The sequence below is a fragment of the Dasypus novemcinctus genome, chromosome 8 (genome assembly GCF_030445035.2).
Source record: "Dasypus novemcinctus isolate mDasNov1 chromosome 8, mDasNov1.1.hap2, whole genome shotgun sequence".
NCBI classification, from domain to species: Eukaryota; Metazoa; Chordata; class Mammalia; order Cingulata; family Dasypodidae; genus Dasypus; species Dasypus novemcinctus.
This window is the reverse complement of record NC_080680.1, coordinates 128,861,972-128,883,345: the sequence shown is the minus strand read 5'-3', so window position 1 is coordinate 128,883,345 and position 21,374 is coordinate 128,861,972. Positions and strand designations below refer to the sequence as shown.

The 21,374-nt window shown below is 58.7% G+C and overlaps 2 protein-coding genes and 1 long non-coding RNA gene across 6 annotated transcripts in view; 2 read left to right on the top strand and 1 right to left on the bottom strand.

The window, feature by feature from the left end:
* LOC131279549 (uncharacterized) overlaps positions 1–7,382 on the top strand; it is a 64,341-nt gene extending 56,959 nt beyond the window's left edge. The window contains exon 5 of the long non-coding RNA XR_009186977.2: positions 6,844–7,382. This is a non-coding gene — a long non-coding RNA (uncharacterized lncRNA). The remainder of the gene's footprint in view (positions 1–6,843) is intronic.
* A 3,363-nt stretch (positions 7,383–10,745) lies between these two features.
* DPP7 (dipeptidyl peptidase 7) lies at positions 10,746–14,741 on the top strand. The gene is made up of 13 exons (XM_023585597.3): positions 10,746–10,890; positions 11,030–11,146; positions 11,227–11,366; positions 11,446–11,609; positions 12,307–12,442; positions 12,558–12,639; positions 12,715–12,881; positions 12,960–13,020; positions 13,396–13,514; positions 13,591–13,747; positions 13,882–13,946; positions 14,264–14,334; positions 14,448–14,741. Exons 1-13 carry the CDS (start codon positions 10,794–10,796, stop codon positions 14,608–14,610), a joined length of 1,539 nt encoding a protein of 512 aa, XP_023441365.2. The 5' UTR covers positions 10,746–10,793; the 3' UTR covers positions 14,611–14,741.
* A 1,052-nt stretch (positions 14,742–15,793) lies between these two features.
* Positions 15,794–21,374, bottom strand: part of MAN1B1 (mannosidase alpha class 1B member 1) — a 25,409-nt gene continuing 19,828 nt past the window's right edge. For 3 of the 4 annotated variants that reach the window (XM_058302765.2, XM_004485303.5, XM_058302766.2), the window contains 5 exons: positions 19,295–19,485; positions 18,566–18,686; positions 17,399–17,596; positions 16,953–17,084; positions 15,794–16,568 (listed from right to left, as the gene is read on the bottom strand). In XM_058302765.2, coding sequence (XP_058158748.1) covers positions 16,365–16,568; positions 16,953–17,084; positions 17,399–17,596; positions 18,566–18,686; positions 19,295–19,485 — 846 coding nt within the window. In that variant the 3' untranslated portion in view covers positions 15,794–16,364. The remainder of the gene's footprint in view (positions 16,569–16,952; positions 17,085–17,398; positions 17,597–18,565; positions 18,687–19,294; positions 19,486–21,374) is intronic. The other variant, XM_058302763.2, reaches the window with a different exon arrangement.

The window sequence follows — 21,374 nt, the reverse complement described above, 5'->3', positions numbered from 1 at the left end:
CATCCACTTCCCAATTTGGTTGGTTTTATAAAGGGTATGTATTTGGGGTAGAAGATTACAGATATCAGGCCATGAAGTATAAGTTACTTCCCGGGAAGCGGACTTGGCCCAGTGGTTAGGGCGTCCGTCTACCACATGGGAGGTCCACAGTTCAAACCCCGGGCCTCCTTGACCCATGTGGAGCTGGCCCATGCGCAGTGCTGATGCACGCAAGGAGTGCCATGCCACAAAGGGGTGTCACCGTGTAGGGGAGCCCCACACGCAAGAAGCGCGCTCCGTAAGGAGAGCCGCCCAACGCCAAAGAAAGTGCAGCCTGCCTAAGAATGGCACCGCCCATGCTGAGAAGTGACGCAAGATGACGCAGCAAAAGGAAACAGATTCCCATGCCGCTTACAACAACAGAAGCGGACAAAAGAAGATGCAGCAAATAGAAGAAGAGAACAGACAACCGGGGTGGGGGGGAAGGGGAGAGAAATGAATAAATAAATAAATCTTAAAAAAATAAAAAATAAGTTACTTTCCTCACCAAAGTCTATTTCCACGTGTTGGAGCAAGATGGCTGCCAACGTCTGCCAGGGCTCAGGCTTCCTGGGTTCCTCTGGGCTCAGCAACTCTGTTTCCTCCACAAGGTCAGCTGGAGACTATGAGGCTCTCTAGGCTTTGCCTCTCTCCACAGGTCAGCTTTAGACTGTCAGGTGACCAGCTCAGTCTCTCTCCGGGGCTGCAGCTTAAGACCAGCAAACTCCAACATCAAAACTCCAACATTAGGGAAGCGGATTTGGCTCAACTGATAGAGCATCCACCTACCATATGGAGGGTCCTGGGTTCAAACCCCGGGCCTCCTGACCCATGTGTTGAGCTGGCCCACACACAGTGCTGATGTGTGCAAGGAGTCCCGGGCCAGGCAGGGGTGTCCCTGGTGTAGGGGAGCCCCACGTGCAAGGACTGCACCCCATAAGGAAAGTCTCCCCATGTGAAAAAAGTGCAGCCTGCCCAGGAGTGGCGCTGCACACACGGAGAGCTGCCGTGGCAAGATGACACAAAAAGAGATGCAGTTTCCCAGTGCCACTGACAAGAATACAAGCAGACACAGAAGAACACACAGTGAATGGACACAGAGAGCAGACAACAGGGGTTGGGGGCGTGGGGAAGGGGAGAGAAATAAATAAAAAATAAATCTTTTAAAAAATTAGTTAAATTTCCTAAAACATTTAAAAAACTCCAACGTTAAGAACCCTCAACTCAGTCCTTTGCCATGCCTTTTATCTGTGAGTCCCAACACACCAAAGGGTGGGGACTTCATGTCCTACTGGCACAAGAGGTTTACATAATTACTTAATCAAGTTAACCTATGAATCCAATATAATCTAATATGCCCAGAGGAAAAGATCAGTTTACAAACATAATCCAATATTTCGTTTTGGAATTCATCAATAATATTAAACTGCTACAAATGCCTTTTTTAAACTTTATTTTGTACATTTAATAATTGAAAATATAAATAATAATTTAAAAATAAGAAGAGGGAAGCAGACTTGGCCCAATGGATAGCCCGCCTACCACATGGGAGGTCCACAGTTCAAACCCCTGACCCATGTGGAACTGGCCCATGCTCAGTGCTGATGCGTGCAAGGAGTAACCTGCTGCGCAGGGGTGTCTCCCGTGTAGGGGAGCCCCACACGCAAGGAGTGCACCCCATAAGGAGAGCCGCCCAGCGTGAAAGAAAGTGCAGCCTGCCCAAGAATGGCGCCACACACACGGAGAGCTGACACAACAAGACGATGCAACCGAAAGAAACACAGATTCCCGGTGCTGCTGATAAGGATAGACGCGGTCACAGACTAACACGCAGCGAATGGACACAGAGAGCAGAGAACTGGGGCGGGGGGAAGGGGGAAAGGGGAGAGAAATAAATTTTTTTAAAAATCTTTAAAAAAGAAAAAAAAAGAAAATACAGTTGAATAAGAACATATATTTCTCAATTAAATGTACTGGATACATGTACTTTTTTTGAATCACACATTATGTTACACAATATATTTGGTTCAGAGTAGTGTATTTGTACAGTATTTGTCCTTTTGTGTCTGGCTTGCTTCATGCAACATAAAGTCCTCCAGGTTCATTCATGCTGTCACATGCTTTATGATTTCATTCCTTCCTAACAGATGCATAATATTCCATTGTGTGAATAGACTACAGTTTGTTTATCCATTCATTGGTTGAAGGACACCTGGGTTGTTTCCAACTTTTGCAAATCATGAATAATGTCACTATGAACAGCTCTCTACTTGTGTCTCTGCTCTCAGTTCTTCTGGGTATATACCAGTAGTGGTATTGCAGGGTCACGTGGCAAGTCCATAGTCTTAGGAACTGCCAAACAGTCCTCCACAGTGGCTATACCATTCTGCATTCCCACCAGCAGTGGATAAGTGTTCCTATCTCTCCACATCCTCTCCGGCACTTGTAGTTCTCAGTCTTTTAAATAGTGGCCATTTTGATATCTCACTGTAATTTTGATTTGCATTTCCCCAATTATTAGTGATGTTGTGCATTTTTGGGTGCTTTTATTTATTTTTTCTTGTCTAATTGCCCTAGCTAGGACTTCTAGTACAATGTTGAATAACAATGGAGACAGTGGGCATCCTCTCTTGTTCCCAATCTTACAAGGAAAGCTCTCAAACCTTTCCCCATTGGGTGTGATGTTACTGTGGGTTTTCATATATGCCTTTTATCATATTGAGGAATTTTCCTTCTATTCTTATCTTTTGAAATGTTTTTTATCAAAGAAGTATGCTGGATTTTGTTAAATGCTTTTTCTGTGTCGCTTGAGATGATCATGTGTTTTTTTTCCCTTCAGTTTGTTAATGTGGTCATTAGGTTGATTGATTTTCTTATGTTGCACCAGCCTTGCATACCAGGAATAAATCCCACTTGGTCATGATGTGTGAGTTTTTAAAAAAAATATTTATTTATTTATTTCCCCCCTTCTCCTCCTACCACTCGGCTGTTTATGCTGTCTGTGTTGTCTCCTCTTCTCATTTTCTCTCCTCAAGGATTCACTAGGACTGGATCATGGAGACTCCTAATGTGGAGAGAGGTTCCCTGTCAATCGCTCCACTTCAGTTCCTGGTTTCTGCTGTGCTTCACCTTGACTCTCCCCTCCTCTCTCCTTTGTTGCGTCATCATCTTGCTGCGTGACTCACTTGCACGGACACTGGCTCGCCGCATGGGCACGTGTGCAGGCACTCAGTTCACTGCGTGGGCGCTCGGCTCTCACCCATGCACTGGCTCGCCATGCAGGCGCGCTTTCTCTTTTTCTTTTTTACCAGGAGGCCCCAAGAATCGAACCCGAGTCCTCCCATATGGTAGGCAGAAGCCCTAACACTTGAGCCACATCTGCTTCCCTCTTCTTTTTTAATATACCCATTTAGGGGTGTAAGTTTCCAGCTCAAGACTACCTTCGCTAAATCCTATAACTTTTGATAAGTTGTGTTCTCATTTTCATTTGTCTCAATATATTTACTGATTTCATTTGCAAATTCTGATTATTTAGGATTGTTTTGTTTAGTGCCCCCACGTTTGTGAATTTACTTTTTTCCTGTCTATTATTGATTTCTAGTTTCAATGCATTATGGTCTGTGAAGGTGATTTGCATAATTTAAGCCTCTTTTATATTGAGAGCTGCATTGTGCCCTAACGTGTGGTCTATCCTGGAGAAAGATCCATGGGCACTTGAGAAGGATGTATAACCTGCTGAGTTTGGATGTGGTGTTCTGTATTGGTCTATTATGTCTAACTCGTTTGTAATTGTTTATGTTCTCAGTGTCCTCGTTGATCTTCTATCTAGTTCTATCTAATGATGTGAGTGGGGTGTTGAAGTCTCCAACAGTTATTGTAGAGATGTCGATTTCTCCCTTCAGTTTTGCCAGTTTGTCTCATGTATTTTGGGGCGCCTTGGTTAGGTGCATAGATATTTATGACTGTTTCCTGGTGGATTGCCCCTTTTATTAATATATAATGGCCTTCTGAAATTCTTAAAGCTTTTTCTGCATTTGAAGTCTGTTTTGTCTGATAGTAGTTTGGCTAACCCTGCCTTTTTTGGTTACTATTCATGCGGAGTATCTTTTTCCAACCTGTCATTTCAGCTTGTTTGTATCCCTGGGTCTAAGGTAAGTTTCTTGTAAGCAGCACATGAATGGCTCATATTTTCTAATTCATTCTGTCAGCCTGTATATCTTTTGATGGGGCAGTTTAATCTGTTCACATTCAATGATATTACCATAAATGCATTATGTACTTCCACTATTTTATTTTTTGGTTTTCATACATCATATCATATTTTAGTCTGTCTTTTTACTCCTTTGTTATATTTTCTGTTATTCTTTCTTCTATACTCTCCTCCAGATCTCTCTCTCCTGTCTTTTTCTTTCAAGTTCTAAGGCTTCCTTTAATATTTCCTGCAAAGTTGGATTCTTTTTCACAAACTCTCTTAGTTTCTATTTGTTTGTGAATATTTTATACTCATCTTCATATCTGAAGGACAATTTTGCTGGATAAAGAATTCTTGGCTGGCAGTTCTTCTCTTTCAGTATCCTAATTGTATCATACCATTGTCTTGTCGTTCCATGGTTTCTGAAGAGAAATCCACTCTAAGTCTTACTGGGCATCCCTTGTATGTGCTGATTTGCTTCTCCCTTGCAGCTCTGATTATTTTCTCTTCATCTTTGACATTTGACATTTTCAATAGTACGCATCTTGAAGTGGTCTGTTTGGATTTATTCTGATCGGGGTATGGTGCGCTTCTTGGACATGTAAGTTCATTTATTTCATGAGAGGAAATTTTCTGCTATGATTTCCTAAATTACTCTTTCTGCCCCCTTTCCCTTCTCTTCTCCTTCTGGAACTTTCATGGCACATATGTTGTTGTATTTCATATTGTCATTCAACTCTCTGAGCCCCTGCTCAATTTTTTTCTGTTCTTTCCTCTTTCTGTTCTCGTGTCTTTTCAATTTCAGCTGCTCTGTCTTCAGTATCACTTACTCCTTCTTTCATCATTTTGAGACTGCTGTTGTATGCCTTTAATATGTTTTGAACTCACCCATTGTGTCTTTCATTCCCATGAGCTCTGTTACTTTTCTGTTCAGGATTTCAAATTCTTCTTTGCTCTTGCTCAATGTCTTTTTGATGTCATTTATCTCTTTAGCCGTATTGCCTTCCAACTCTTTAATTTGATTTTGGAAATTTGTGTGCATCTCGCTAATTAGTTCTCTCAAATCCTGCATCTCTTCTGGGGCTTTGATATATTCCTTTTCTTGGGCCTTGTCTTCCATTTTCTTAGTATGGCTTATAATTTTTTGCTGATATATAGGCATCTGATTAGGATGCAGTTTACTCAGATGGTCAATTTCTTTCTCTTTTGTAGGGATTTAGGGGCAGGAGGCTATGTGTTACCACTGCTCTGATTCTTGGCTCAACCTGGGTCTTTAGGATTGTTCCTGCTAATTTCTCAAAACTAAGCTCTGGACCCAGTAATTGGTTGCAGAGCCACTTCCTAGGACCTTGGGGAGGGAGGCTATAAAGGCCTGAAAAAAACCTTTTAGTTTTCTCACATGCACTTCCTTAGTCTGCCAGCAGATGGCGAACTTTGGCCGCCCTGTCAGCTCAGTGCCTGGTCAAGTGTGTTAGTTGCAACCCAGGTGGAATCGTGTGATAGAGGATCCCGCCTGGAGGCCAAGAGCCTCTATTCAGACTTTCTCCAGGACGGTTCTCCCGCCTCTACTGGCAGCCCCCTCGGTTTCCCTGGGTAAGAAATATTTCCACTCCGCTCTGAGTCCTCAACAATCAGTCCCAGTTAGTAGAGAAGGAGATTGGGAGGGTTGTACGTCTTTAGACCCTTAGGCTCTAACTCAAACAATGGTGCAAATGGCTGGTGGGACACAGCAGACCAAACTTGTGGGTCAGAAGCTGAGTCAGCCTTGGGCTTGTCCCTCTCTCCCCTTTCCGGGGTGGTGGATCCCTGGAGCCCCCTGTCTGTAGCCGCTCACAGGTCTGTCGTCGAGATTTCCCTCCTTTGTCCCTCTCTCCTCCTTCTCCTGGAGCCCTAAACCCCAGAAGATCTTTTCCCAGGCTGTTCGGTCTGTCCTCTCTGTGCCTTTTCTTTCTTTCTCTTGTCTAATTGCTTGAACTTCGAGTACACTGTTGAATCACAGTGGTGACAGTGGGCATCCTTGTCCTGCTCTTGGTCTCAGAGGGGGAGCTTTTAGTCTTTCATCAGCGAGTAGGATGTTAGTGGCGGGTTTTTCATAGATGTCTTTTATCAGGTTGAGGACTTGCCTTCCATACCTACTTTTCTCAGTGCTGTTAAGAAGAAAGCGTGCTGGATTTCTTGAATGCCTTTTCTGCACAGCGCCAGCTTTGCCACCAGCACTGGAACCCTCTCCCGCAGCCCTGGGGGGTGAAGAGGGTGCAGCTTGGGGAGTGGGCCTGAACTGCTGCTTTTTGCCGGCTCCCATCTGTGGGGTCCCTCCCCCAGCCCTCTCCGGCTAGCCTGTGGGGTCGGTGACAGCTCGGAGCCCCCCAGCGAGGGGTGCTTCAGCACCTCGCGCACCGCCAGGCCGCGGTGTCGCGCATGGGTCCCGTTTGCTCAGAGCCAGGACCTAGCTGTGAGGAGCTGGTCTCCCCAAGCCTGCTGTGGGTTGGAAGGAAAACCGTTTCCTCTGGGGCCACCCGGCCAGCGCACACGCTGCGGGGCGTGAGGTGGGGGCTTGAGGCCCGTGTCCTGGAGTGAGGAGAGAGGCTCGGAGGCGAATGCGGGACCTCACGGTGACTCCTCTCTTGGTCCAGAAGCCTCGAAAGCCTTTCCGACGGGGCCCACCCAGCCTGCAGCTTAAAGCGCCCGATGGAGACCGGAAAGACAGGCAGGACAGGCGGCAGATGGCCGCGGGGAAGGCGGGAGACCCGGAGGCCGCGCCCCGGGAGGCGGACGCGCAGACGACGGTCATCAGGTGAGACACCTCCGGAAGGGTCTGTCTGGGTGGGACCTCTGAGGCCTGTCCCATTCAGTGTTCTTCTCTTCTGAAAAACAAAGACAGAAATAACCGACGTACTGTTTAAAATACACTTTCCGTTTGACGAGACCGTACGTGCTCTGTAAGTATACCAGGTCAAAGTTAAGAAGCTGGTGGCCAGACCAAGGAGAGAGAGAAACAGCGCCGTAAGTGCAGTAAGAGCACTGTTAGCTATTATGGGAAGTACGGTAAGAGCGCTGTTAGCTATTATGGGAAGTACGGTAAGAGCACTGTTAGCTATTGTGGGAAATACAGTGAGAGCGCTGTTAGCTATTATGGGAAATACGGTAAGAGCGTTGTTAGCTATTGTGCGATATAAGGTAATGGTGCTGTTATTATGGGAAGTACGGTAAGGGCGCTGTTAGCTATTATGGGAAGTATGGTAGGAGCGCTGTTAGCTATTACGGTAAGTACGGTGAGAGCGCTGTTAGCTATTACGGTAAGTACGGTGAGAGCGCTGTTAGCTATTATGGGAAATACGGTAACAGCGCTGTTAGTCATTATGGGAAGTAAGGGAACCGGCTGTTAGTTATTATGGGAAATACGGTAGGAGCGCTGTTAGCTATTATGCGATATACAGTCATAATGCTGTTAGTTATTATGGGAAATACGGTAACAGACTGTTAGCTATTAGGGACACACGGTACCAATGCTGTTTATAACTGGCCTGAGGGGGTGCGCGACACCTTGGAAGCGGATGTGGCAGGACAAGACGAGCCTTGTTCGCTTCGGGCCCGTGCCTCGGCGGGCACGGGTCTTGGGAGGCGGATGCCCCCGTCTCGCCTGCCGCCTGCTGTTTCCGCGCTGACTCAGGGACCCCCTGCCGGGCTCGGAGGGGCTGGGCTGGCCAGTTCTTCCTGCTTCCAGGTGGAAGGGGCTTTCTGATCAGGATAAAACAGATTTCCTTCGAGCTGGGGTGTCTCCCTATTTGTTGGTTTTGGGTTCCCGTGGTGGTGGTGGTGGGGGGGGGCGTGCGTCCAGGAGCAGGGGGCGCCGACGGCCACGTCCTGGGGGGCTTCGAGTGTCATCAGCCCTAGTGGGACAGGGACGCTGGGACCAGGACGAGACATGCTCTCAGGGACCCTCAAATCAGGCAGGGGGCCCTGGGGGGGGTCTCCCTGAGCAGCCCCGCCCTCCCCGGCAGGGGCCGGCTGCCACCTGCTCACCTCTGTGGGGCACGGCCCCTTCCCAGCACGCCCCTCGGCGCCAGGTTTATGGCTCTGGGCCTGTGGTGGGCCTGGGTCTCCTCCCCGCGGGTCTGTGGGAATGGCCGTGGGTGTCCCCTGCAGAGGCCGCACCTGGCACCTGGAAACCAGGCCCCCTGCCCTGCGCCCTCTCCTGGGTTTGGCATCTGGGGGCAGGGGCCCTGCGTGTGGACTTCTGGGGTGTCCCCACGGGAGCCCAGGCTTCTGCGGTGCTGTGGGGCTGGGGCAGTGCAGGCGGCTCCCAGCAGGGAGTGGGGCGTCGGGCCCCAGCAGGGTGCACTTCTGGGCGCCAGCCGCCGCCTTCCTCTGCGGGTCACAGACCCGAGGGGCCTGCACTCCCCAGCCGCATACTCCCCCTGTGGGTTGGGGTCTGCCACCCAAGGCTGTCCCCCCTCGGTGCGTCTGTGGCCGGCGCAGCCCCCACACACAGGCGCTGAGAGTGGCCGCGAACTGCACCCCTGGGGTGTCGCCCTCCCAGTACCTGACTGGGTCACGCCTCAAGGAGGGGGTGGTGGGGAGCAGGGAGCCCAGTGAGCCGAGGCTAGGGAGCCCCTGGGTGCTGCGGGAGGAGGACACTGCAGCACACATGTGGGCCCAGGCCCCGGGGCCCCTGTGGGAGGGGGCCGCAGCCCATCAGGGCCAGGAGTCACAGGGCCATGCTTTCGCAGCCCTCTTGTGTCTCTGGGCATCCTGTAGTCACAGTAATATCTGTAGCCTCCTGGACAAAAATAGTTTTCTCATGGGGAAAGTCGAGTATTCACCCTGTTGTCCTGAAACCCCAAATAACACGTGGAGGAATCTACGTTTCATTAAATATGGAGCTTCCCTTACTAGGTCGTGCCTGTGGAGACTTGCTTTCTGGGATGCCGCTGTCCTCCGCCCCAGGTGGCGCACACAGCCTCATCCTGTTTGTCTGGACTTCGGGTGGGCGGTGCCCTGGCGCACTGTTCCTCCAGCACAGAGGACAGGACACTTGAGCCAAACAGACCTTTTATTCAGCCCCTCCCCGCACTAGGCCCCCACCAGTCCTGGCCACGCCCGCCGAGCCTCCAACAAGGAGGGGTGCCCAGAGAGTGTTCCCGTAAGACGGCTATTTCCAACAGAAGGGCCTGCCCGCCCCATGCTACAAAGGACAAATGTTTCTCTCAGTGAAAGGTGATTTTATTGCGAATGCACAGGGAAGGGACTGGGGGACTCTTCCCCAAACCAATTCAAAGTGAGAATGGGAGCTAGAATTTTTATAGGAAAGAAAATTATAAAAGGCATAGCTGAGAAGAAAAGCAAGTTAAAAGAAAAATCAAGTGCTGCCAAGGGTCTTGCGAGGAGGACACTGCGGTTTCTGCTTTGCGTGGTCTCAAGCACGCCACATTGGTCCTAGCTACCAGCTTAGCGGGGCCCACGTGGTCCTTTCTCAGCCAACCACTCAACCAGAGCAAGCTTTGTCTCTGAGAAAGGTTATAGATTTACACCATTCTGTCTGGTTTTGCTTCCAGAGATTGCCTTATTCCTGTAAGCAAACCTGAGCCGGTCTGGTGAATATTCTCCAGGGAACCAAGAGCAAAGAGGAAACTTCTAAAATTGGATGAACAGAACACCAGCTCAAGTCGTTTTAAGATTTCAGAGCTGCTTAAGGGAAGTCACTGTCAGTAAGCCCATTACCCAGCTGCCAAGAGGACGGGTCAGGGCTCCGGAAAGGCCTCCGGGTGCGGGTGGGGAGGTGGGCCTCCGCGTTCTGCTGAGTCCCTGAGACACGTCCCCCGGGCGCGCTCAGCACAGGTGCAGGCCGAGGCGGCCCGCCCCGGCCCCGCCCCCAGCCCCGCCCTCAGCGCTGGAGCAGGCCTGGCAGGCCCCGCCCCCGGGTCCCTCCCAGCACAAGTGCAGGCTGAGCAGGCCCCGCCCTCGGGCGCACTCTGCGCAGGTGCAGGCTTGACAGGCCCCGCCCCCCGGTCCCGCCCCCCGAGCGTCCTCAGCGCAGGTGCAGGCGGAGCAGGCCCCGCCCCTGTCCCGCTCCCAGGCTCGGCAGGCCCCGCCCCTAGGTGCCCTCTGCGCAGGTGCAGGCTTGGCAGGCCACGCCTCCAGCCCCGCCCCCGGCCCCGGCCCGGGCGCCCTCGGGGCAGCTGCGGCCGAACAGGCCCCGCCTCGGCCCCGCCCCCGGACACCCTCTGCGCAGGTGCAGGCGGAGCAGGGCCCAGCGCGGGTTCCACCGGTTCCAGCGGGCGGGACCGGCAAGTCCCCCACCCTCGCCAGAGGTCACAGCTGCCCTTCCTGCTTCCTGGGCCCGGGGGTCACACACATACCGTTAGGACCCCCAGCCCGGGTTCAATGTTGCCCCTCCCCCGCGGGCTCCCCCCACCAGGGGCCCCGTTGCCGCTCTCGAGCCCGCCGTGGGATCGCGCGAGTCCGGGGCACGGGGACCCACGCGGGCTGGACAGCAGCGCTGGCCCCGCCCCCCGTCACGTGGGCGCCGCCACGTGATCCGTGCACGTGACCGGCGCCGGGCGCCCGAGCCGGCAGAGGCGACATGAGCCCCGCACGGAGTGCCGCTGCGCTGGCGGCCGCGCTGCCCTGGGCCCTGGCCCTGCTCGCGGGGCTGGGGCGCGGCGACCGGCGGGGGGGCGGTGAGTGCGGGGCGCGGCGGCTGGGGGCGAGCGCCGGGGCAGGGACGCGGGGGCAGGGGTCCGGGGCCTCGGCCGTTCCCTCAGCCCCCGGCAGCCCCGCGGCCCCCGCCACCCTCCGCCCTCCTGCCCCGGCCCCCAGGCCCCTGGGGCTGCCCCGAGCCCGCGTTCCGCGAGGGCTACTTCGACCAGCTCCTGGACCACTTCAACTTCGAGAGGTTTGGCAACAAGACCTTCCGCCAGCGTTACCTGGTGTCAGGTGAGGCGGCCCGGGGCTCTGGTGGCAGCCGGGAGTCGGTCGCCGGGCGCGTGGCCTCACCCCAGCTTTGCTCCCCCCAGACAAGTTCTGGAAGAAGGGCGTGGGCCCCGTCTTCTTCTACACCGGCAACGAGGGCGACGTGTGGTCCTTCGCTAACAACTCGGGCTTCATCGTGGAGCTGGCCCTGGAGCAGGCGGCTCTGCTCATCTTCGCCGAGCACGTGGGTCCCCGGCTGAGCCCCGGAGGGGGAGCGGTGGAGATCCCCGTGGGCTCAGGCACTCTCCTGTCCCCCCCCACAGCGGTACTATGGGAAGTCGCTGCCCTTCGGGGCCCAGTCCACGCAGCGGGGGCGCACGGAGCTGCTGACGGCGGAGCAGGCCCTGGCCGACTTCGCGGTGCTGCTGCAGGCCCTGCAGGGCACCCTCGGGGCCCAGGACGTGCCTGTCATCGCCTTTGGCGGGAGGTGGGGCCCTGGGCTGGGGAGGGGCTTTGGGTGGTGGGTGCTGCCCCCAGACCTCCTGCACCGGCTCCCGCTCGGCTCCACGCCAGCCGACGGGCCCTTCGCGCCTCCCCTCAGCCCCTGCTGGCCCTGGGCCACTCGCCGTCTTTGTCCTGCCCCCCAGGCAGGCCAGCGCTGTGCGGTCAGCGTAGCCTCTGCTCCTCCACTCTGTGTCCTGAGGGGCCTTTCTGACCCCAGCACCGCTGCGCTAGACCCTCCCCTGGTCACAGCCCGCCCAGGTCCTCTGGCCTTCCCACCTTTTCCTCTCATGCTGCCACCCCAGCCGAGAGCTGTCGCTTCCAGGAGGCCTCCCTGCCCTTCCCGTGAGCCTCCAGCTGGGAGTCCAGGTTGCAGCTGTGCCCCAGGACTGAGCTGAGCTGGGGGCAGCCTTTCCCCAGTGAGGGCTGGGCCCTCCTCTCCACCTCCTTTCCACTCCTGGGTCAGGCCTTTTGTGGGTGGCAGCAAGTGACAGGACCTTTCTGGGTGCCGAGGGGCAGGTCCTGCGCTTGGGGGTGGGAGGGGATGGGAGCAGGACCCCCGGCACCTGCTCTGGGGCGGGCAGCTCGCCAGTCAGAGCACACACGTCAGCTCTGCCCTAGGGGCTGCCGGGATGGGTGGGAAGCCCCCGGCCCCCGTGACCTGGGCCTCCCCTCCCGCCCAGCTATGGGGGGATGCTCAGCGCCTACATGAGGATGAAGTACCCCCACCTCGTGGCGGGGGCTTTGGCGGCCAGCGCGCCCGTCCTGGCCGTGGCTGGTCTCGGCGACTCCAACCAGTTCTTCCGCGACGTCACGCGGGTGAGTGTGCGGGGCGGGGCGGGGGGCCTGCCGGTGTGTCTGGCTGGTTCGGTGGGGGTGGTCCGGGCAGCGGGCCGCCCCGCGTGCTGGCTGCAGAGCCACCGACCTCCGCCAGGACTTTGAGGACCAGAGTGCAGAGTGCGCGCAGGCCGTGCGGGAAGCCTTCCAGCAGATCAAGGACTTGTTCCTGCAGGGAGGTGAGGAGGGGCCTGCTCCCCCGCCTGCCCCCACTGCACTCCAGGCTGCGCCTGCATCTCACCTCCTCCCCACAGCCAATGCCACCATCCAGCGGGACATGGGCACCTGCCGGCCGCTCCAGGGCCAGAAGGACCTGGTGCAGCTGTTCGCGTTTGCCCGCAACGCCTTCACGGTGCTGGCCATGATGGACTACCCCTACGCCACCGACTTCTTGGGCCGCTTGCCAGCCCACCCTGTCACGGTGAGGCCCAGCTTCCCTGGGGGGGCTCTGGCCTCGGGGGCCGCTTCACTGAGGCTCTGGCTCTGCCCCCACCCCCAGGTCGGCTGCGACCTGCTGCTGAGGGAGAGCAAGAGGATTGCCGGGCTGCGGGCGCTGGTGGGTACGTCGGCCGGGTGCGCGGCGGGCAGAGACGGCGAGGCGCAGCTCGTCCTCAGCCCTGCACGGAGCTGGGCACGGACGCCCGACCAGCTGGGGACGGGGGGCACATGGGGGCCAGCCCCGTGCCGCAGTGCGGCTGCCGTGTTGGGCACCTGGCCCTCCCCAAAGGGCGGGGCCTGGAGGGCGGCCTGGCGTTGGCCCCGACCGCGGAGCCGGCTGAGGGCGCGGGGGCCGGGACCCGGAGGCCTGGCACGGAGGGGCTGCTCGAGGCTTCCGTCCTGGGAGTTGCCTCACAGCCAGGCGGGGGGCGCCAGCACCTCCGGGGCAGGTGTGCGGCTATGCCAGGGCTGAGGTGCAGGCCATCCTCCCACCCCAGGGCTGGTGTACAACGCGTCAGGGACGGAAGGCTGCTACGACATCTACCGCCTGTACCGTGCCTGTGCTGACCCCACGGGCTGCGGCAGCGGCTCCGACGCGCGGGCCTGGGATTACCAGGTGCGGGGAGAGGTTGGCGCACAGCCCCAGCCCCGGCCTGCTGACCGGCCGCTGACCGGCTGTGGGTGCCCTGCAGGCCTGCACGGAGATGAACCTGCTCTTCGCCAGCAACAACGTGACGGACATGTTCCCCGAGCTCCCGTTCACAGACGCCATGCGTGCGCAGTACTGCCTGGACACGTGGGGCGTGTGGCCCCGGAGAGACTGGCTGCGGACCAGCTTCTGGGGAGGCGGTGAGCGGGGGTCGGGGGGCAGCCTTCTGCCCCAGTGCCCCTACATCCCACCAGTGCCATGCCCCACCCCAGGCAGTCCCCTCGAGGGCTGGGGGTCCCGCAGCCCACCCCCACCCACCTGCTGTCTCTTCCAGACCTCAGAGCTGCCAGCAACATCATCTTCTCCAATGGTGACCTGGACCCCTGGGCAGGGGGCGGGGTGAGTGGCCAGGGCGGGGGGGGGGGGGCACCCATGGCAGTTGTGGCCTGTCTGGTTTTCAGCGCCGGCCTTGGCCTTGGCCTTGATCCCTTGGCCTTCACCACCCCCGTCAGATCCCAGTGCTGTCTCGGTCGCTTGCGCGACCTTCTCTGGTTCCTGCCCTGCTCGTGGCTCCTGAGCCCGAGCTGGACTCTGGCTCGCGCACCTGCGCCCTCCTCTTAGGGGGGCAGGCAGGACCGCACCAGCCCTCGGGGTTCTGTCAGGGCTGGGCAGGGCCCGGAGCCCCCCACAGCCCTGACAACGCCTCAATAACACAGATACGGCGGAACCTGAGTGTGTCGGTTGTCGCGCTGTCCATCAAGGGGGGAGCCCATCACCTGGACCTCAGGTGAGCGGCCTTGCCCAGGGGCCCCACCGCTGGGGGTGCCTGCCCTGTGCTGGTGGCCTGGGGCCCAGGGGTGCGACCCTGCCTGCAGCTGAGCTGTCCTCCCCCCCCCGCAGAGCGTCCAACCCGGCAGACCCCTCGTCCGTCGTGCAGGCCCGGAAGCTCGAGGCTGCCTTTATCCACCGCTGGGTGGACACAGCCAGGAAGGAGCAGCAGAAGGGCGCCGTGTCTCACGGGGCCGCGGGGCCAAGCGGCCCTGCCCCCGCTACAGGGACCTGAGACCCCTCCGGGGTCGGCGCCTCAGGGTCTCACCAGGACCCACAGGCAGCCAAGGCTTGGCATGCCTGGCCAGGACTGGAGGGTGGGGGGCGGCAGCGGGAGGGGCCGAATAAAACGTCTATCTGGCCTGAGCTTACTGTACTCTGTGCTGGGCGAGGCCTGACCCAGTCAGGTACTGGGAGGGCGACATCCCAGGGGTGCAGCTCGCGGCCACACTCAGCACCCATGTGTGGGGGCTGTGCCGGCCACAGACGCACTGAGCAGGGACAGCCTTGGGCAGCAGACCCCAACCCACAGGGGGAGTAGGCGGCTGGGGGGTGCAGGCCCCTCGGGTCTATGACCCACAGAGAGAGGCGGCGGCTGGCGCCCAGGCGTGCACCCTGCTGGAGCCCGACGCCCCACTCCCTGTTGGGAGCCGCCTGCGCTGCCCCAGCCCCACAGCACCACAGAAGCCTGGGCTCCCGTGGGGACACCCCAGGGGCGGCACACGAGGGCCCTTGGGCCCGGGAGCGGCCTGGGCCAGGGGAGGCCACGAAACCCCCTGCACGTGCCACTGCCCCGGCTCTTATCTTGTAGGAGCGACGGGGCTGTCACAGTTACCACGGGTAAGAAACCACCAGAGAATAAAGAATAAAATATATATATATATATATATTAAAAAGAAAAAAACGGCAAGGGCCGGGCCAGGGTTCTGGGGTCACCTAAGTCCTGGCAGGGAACGCCAACGTGAGGTCCCTGCTGCTCAGCTCCCCTGAAGACGCTGGCTGAAGGAAGGGCAAACGAGAAGTGACCAGGTGCCAAACCCAGGAGAGGGCGCAGGGCAGGGGGCCTGGCTTCCAGGTGTGGCCTCCAGGTGCCAGGTGCGGCCTCTGCAGGGGACGCCCACGGCCATTCCCACAGACCCGCGGGGAGGAGACCCAGGCCCACCACAGGCCCAGAGCCATAAACCTGGCGCCGAGGGGCATGCTGGGAAGGGGCAGCTCAGGGAGACCCCCCCAGGGCCCCCTGCCTGATTTGAGGGTCCCTGGGAGCATTCTCTTCCTGGTCCAAGTGTCCCTGTCCCACCAGGGCTGGTGATACTCGAGGCCCCCCCCCAGGTCGTGGCCGTCGGTGACCCCTGCTCCTGGACGCATGCCACCCCCCTCACGGAACCCAAAACCAACAAATAGGGAGACACCCCAGCTCGAAGGAAATCTGTTTTATCCTGATCAGAAAGCCCCTTCCACCTGGAAGCAGGAAGAACTGGCCAGCCCAGCCCCTCCGAGCCCGGCAGGGGGTCCCTGAGTCAGCGCGGAAACGTCACTGGCCCCGAGCCCAGTGGCCCTGGGGCCCCAGCCACCTTATAACAGCAGGCCAGGGCACCCAGGGGCAGCTTGTGGCCCTCAGCACGGAGGGTTGCACACGGCTCCTCTGGCTGCAGCACGGCCTCAGGAGGCCCGAGTTCCAGGACACCCCTCGTTTCCCCGCGGCAGCGCTGGGGGGTGCCAGCCTTCAGGAATCCTAAGTTGGGGTGAGACTTCTCAAGGAGAAAGATGGTGGCTGACGGCCGGCTGGACTACCCTCCCCGGTCCTGCCAGTGTCCTGACCAGCGGCCCGAGGGCTTCAGGACAGGCGGCCCCCAAACCCTGATGGCTGGGTCAGAGGTCAGCAGGTCTGTCCAGGGGGGCTGTGGGAGGACCCAAGGCCAGCCTGACCCCACGGGCCCGGCGTGCGCCCAAGTCGCTGGCACTGCCCCTGCTCTTGTGACTTCACCCCTAAGCTGGGGTCCAGATGGGCAGGGGATGGGCCTCGGTGTTGAACACGTAGGCGTCCAGGCTGAGGAGGTCCTTGTCGTCCGTGAAGAGCAGGTACAAGTACTTGAGCGTCTCCCCCAGGAAGAAGCTCTCCATCTTGTCCCTGGGCTCTGGCTTCTGCGGGTCCCGCACGTTGTTGATGGACGAGTAGCCACCTGAGGGCACCTGCGTGGAGCGAGGCCTGGAGCTGCCCGGGGACCTGCCAGCCGTGCCCAGCGCCCAGGCTCCCTGCTGAGCACACCCCAGGACTGGGCACGGCTCTGCTGGGGCAGGCTCTGGGTCAAGCTGCCCAAAGGTCATCTCATCCCCCAGAAGCCCACCTGGAGAGGCCAACTTTCCCCAAGTGACCAAGACACTCCACCTTCAGAAACTGGGGCTAAGGGCATCAACAAAGACCCCGTGGCTCCCGGCGGGAAGTCCCTAGAACCCACCACCTTACATGCCCCAGGGCAAGTGCATGGAGTGGGCCACGCCCCCCGCCATGGCTTGGACAGCGCTCTGATGACCTGAGTGACGCCCAGACCCCGGACCCCGCGCAGGCTCACCCACCCGTGTGAACTGGTTGAAGCTCTGCAGGAGCTCCCAGCCCCATTCCTGATACTTCCGGTCCCCCGTGAGGCGGTACAGGTAGAAAAGGCTCTCCGCAGTCTCCGGCCGCAACAGGTTGTGCCTGTCAGCCGGCTGCAGGGGAGCACAGCTCAGGGCCGCTGCCCACACCCACGCTCCGCTGCCCAGGCTCACCCAGACCTCCATGCCCCGCCCTGACTCACCCTGACCTCACACCCACCCACTTGGCTGCCCAAGCTCACCTTGACCTCGCCCCACCCGCCCGTGTCCAGGCTCACCTTGACCTCACGCCCGCCCGCTCCACCGCCCAAGCTCACCTTGACCTCACGCCCGCCCGCCCGTGCCCAGGCTCACCCTGACCTCACGCCCGCCCGCCCGTGCCCAGGCTCGCCTTGACCTCACGCCCGCCCGCCCGTGCCCAGGCTCACCCTGACCTCCATGTCCTGCCGCCCCGCCAGCGGGAAGATGTTGAAGTACATGATCTCGGGGCTCAGCCCCGTCTCCATTTGCCGGTTCATCTGGTGGCAGGTCTCCATCAGGGCCTTGGCTAGGTCCATGTGCTCGGCCGGCAGCCCATGGTGCACGCCCAGGGCCAGTGTCCCGGGCAGGAAGCACACCAGGTGGTCCTGGGAAGCACAGGCTCTCCCAGGACTGCACCCTGCGCCCCCATCCATGTCCTGCCGGCCCCCTGAGCTCTGGACAAGCCATGGGAGTTTGCCCACCAGTTCCCGCCCACTGCCCAACCAGGACTGCCAACAGCGTGGCCTCCACTGGCCAGGGCTGGGCTTGTGCCAGGTCAAGGACACCCCTCCTCTGCCCAGGGGCAGCACAGCAGGCAGCAGCCACCAGAGCCCGAGGCCCCGTGCCAGGAGCCCGGCAGGAAGCCCAGCAAGCCAGGCTCCAGAGCACCCCAGACGAAGCGGCAGCGGCGAGAACGGGCTCTTGGGGGCATGTGGGAGCCGTGGGGGCTGGGCAAGGGCAAGGGCGGGCCTGACGGGGAGTGGGGGTGCACTTGAGCCGAGGTCACAGGAGAAAAGCGTGGGCCTGGGAAGGCTGGTGGGTGGGCGGGCCGGGAGCAGGCGGCCTGGGTGCAGCTTCAGCACAGGACACGGTGTGTCCCTCTTCCTGTGCAGGCTCTGGCGCTGCTAGGCCAGCCTTCCTCACACAGTCACGAGCAGGCAGGAGGCTCCAAGCTCACACGTGCCCTGGCCTGTCCCACGGCCCTCCATCCCCTGCACGTGGCCCCTGGGGCTTGTGACACGTGGATGCTCCACCTGCCAGCCCTGAAGGAGCAAGTGCTGGCAGGGGACAGCTGCAATGCTGGTGGGGGAGCTAGTACCCCCAAGGGCTGGGGGAGAGCTGGTGACAAGGGGGGTGGGGTGGGGAGCAGGGCCTGGGGTGGGGGGAGAGCGAGGAAGGGGGGGAAGCGCATCAATCGTGTCCCGATTTCACTCGTGTGCCTGTCAGGAGGACGAGCCCCGGCCGGTGGCAAGGGCCGGCCCCTGGCGTCAGCCCCCACCCAAGGTCTCCACCGCCCAGGCTCGGACCCAAAGCTGCGGACACGAGGGCTGTAACTGGCCGGTGCCCAGACTCACCATCTTGGCGCGGAAGTGGCCGTGGGAGAGCTCCCCGACGAAGGTGAGCTTGCTGGGCTCCGACTCGCGCAGCAGGTGCATCTTTATGCCCTCCACGGCTTCCAGGTAGTCGTCCCGCAGGCTGTCGGCAAGGGGCGCCCCGGGTCACACGGGCGGCGGGCTCCCATCCTCCAAGCCCAGGGGCAGCTGAGGGCACCTCAGGAGGCCTGGGAGCACGTCCTGCGCTCCTGAACAGCGTGTCCCCCAGGGGCTGCCCACCCACCAGCCTGCCCTCCCAGAGCTGCACGGCCCCCTACGGCCCAGACCCCCCAGCTTCTGCAGACTCAGTAGGGCCGGGCTGCGCCTCCTTCCAGGCGCCCCCCCAGGGGCTCCGCCTGAAGACCCAAGATGGATGCGTCTGGGTACACGAGTTTACGTGACTTGGTTTCTTATGACGGTTTCTCTAAGATTTCCCAATTGGACTATACACAAGTGCGCTTTAACTGGGGAAAACCTATCTTTACAGCCCCTTCCTGGCCCTGCAGCAGTGTCCACAAGGATGGGGGTCACTGAAGGTAGCACGCAGGGGTGTGGCTCAGGCGTCACGGCCCAGCCAGCACCGAGGAGCCCAAGGCCTCGGGGCCGGCGTGCCCAGGGAGGCCCAGCCCCGTGCCCAGCCCCGGCCCGGCTCCCAACAGCCCAGCGCAGAGCCCTCCCAGGCCCCGGCGCAAGGCCAAGGCTGCGGCTCACTGCGTCTCCTGCTTCCCGCCCTGGATCCACTGCTTCAGCAGGTACTCGTAGTAGCTGTCGGCCCGGGCGCCCAGGGTGAACATGCCGGGGTGCGTGAAGAGGCCGCTGTAGATGCTGATGAACATGGGCACCAGCCCGTCCTTCTTGCCGCCCAGGCCGTGGACGTGCCTCGTCACCAGCTGCACGGCCTCCTGCAGCAGACAGCGGGGAGAAGGGCGCGGAGCTGCAGGGATGGGGTCCAGGGAAGCACGAGCCCCAGCAGTCCACACTCAGCCAGCTCCGACGCTGCTCCCCCGGCCCTGATCGTGCGCTGGCGGCCCCTCGCGCAGGGCGCCCACCCTCCGTGCAGCCTGCCCAGGCAGCCTCCTGGGAGCCCAGAGTTGCTGCCCCTGGCGAGCTCCAGGGTCCTTTGAGACCCAGGCGGCCTCAGCGCCTCTGGCACCGGCTCTGGCCTCGGGCAGCGGCGTGGACAGCACAGGCTGTCCCAGCGCCCGTGGTATGTGAGGCGAGGGGCTTCCTGCCTCCGTCCCGCCCCCACGCTGGAGAAGCCCCTTGCGGGCAGCCTCTCGTGTCCTCCCCTCCACTCAGCGCTCACAAAGGCACTCGGCACACAGCTCAGCAGAGGCCACGGCCCTCGGGTTTCTTGGTTGGGAGCCTTGCCTGGACAGCAGGTCCCACTTCCCTCCAGTGGCACGTCCAGCACTGCTGTCCACGGGCTGAGGGCATGGACCAGGGGCCCGATGTGTCAGGGACTCTGCCCTCGTGCCCGGCAGCGTGAGCGCGGCAGGCGAGATGAGTGGGACCGCCAGTGCGCAGGCGAGAGCACCGAGCTACGGCTGCCACCCCAGCTCGCGTGCTGGACGGCAAAGTCGCACCTGGAGGCACCTTTAGGGTGAGGAAGGCGCACAAAGCCGGAGCCCACGGGGTTAACGGCGCAGCCCTCTGCCCTGGCGCACATCGGAAGCAATTCCCGAGTCCACGTGCTACTTCATGTGTGGAGTTAAGATCTCTGGTGTCATCACGAATATCAACCCAGAATTTTAAAAAAGTTCTGAAAACAATCTCGCAACATATAAAACAAATGGTAGACCATGATCAAGTGGAGTTGGCCTGCAGAACGCAATGATGGGCTCCTCTGTTAGCACTGGTATCTACCTAATCTAACACCATCATCTCCACAGATGTTCACACAACTTATCAAAAACAAAAATTTAACATCAATTCCTGGATAAAAAAAAATTCGTAAAAATAGAAGTAGATGGAAAATTATTTTAGAAAAACACATATCAGCCTCAAATTCAACTGAGTGCTTTCCAGCTAATACCAGAAACATTTGCCAAGGTCAAGAACCCAACAACGATGACCACATATACCAGACGTGGCCTTGCAGATTCAGTCTAAACAGGTGATGGAGAAAGGTAAATGTGTGAGAAGTACACGGGGAAGGTAAGACGGTCAGTGTCCATCTGTGGACGACACACTGCCTGGAGAGCCCGACCAGGACAAGGGTCTCCACTGAGAAACGAGTCCTCCAAATACACAAGGAGGCCAGTGGAAAGCAGATGCAAAGTCTCCTTCGAAGAGTAAGAATAGGTAAATAGTCACAAATAAGCTAAGAGGGAAACATGCAAGAGTTACAGGAAGGAAAGCAGACGCTGCTGGGGAACGAGAAGGGCACAGACAAGCAGCTTGGTCACGCGATGAAGAGGCCACCTTGCCCACAGGAAGCCCTGAGTTTAACACCCGGGATGCTTATCAGGATTAGGCAGGTGCGAGAGTGGAAAGGTCTTAAAAAGACAGTGATAAGGGGTACTAGTCCTATGAGGTATTACATTAGGTTATGAAGCTACACACGGAAAAGAAAGGCCATGGAGATGTCAGTGAAATGGCAGGAAAAAAAGATCTCTAAAACTTCTCTTCTCTACAAAAGCAATAAGAAAACTGACAATAGGCAAAATCGACTTCTATAGAACTGAGGAAACCAGCCAGAGGCTTGCTGCAGCATCCAGAACGCGCATTTACACAGGAATCGGAAGGACTCTAGTGGGAAGGGCAGGGCCCGCCCTCTCTCCGCCGTGCC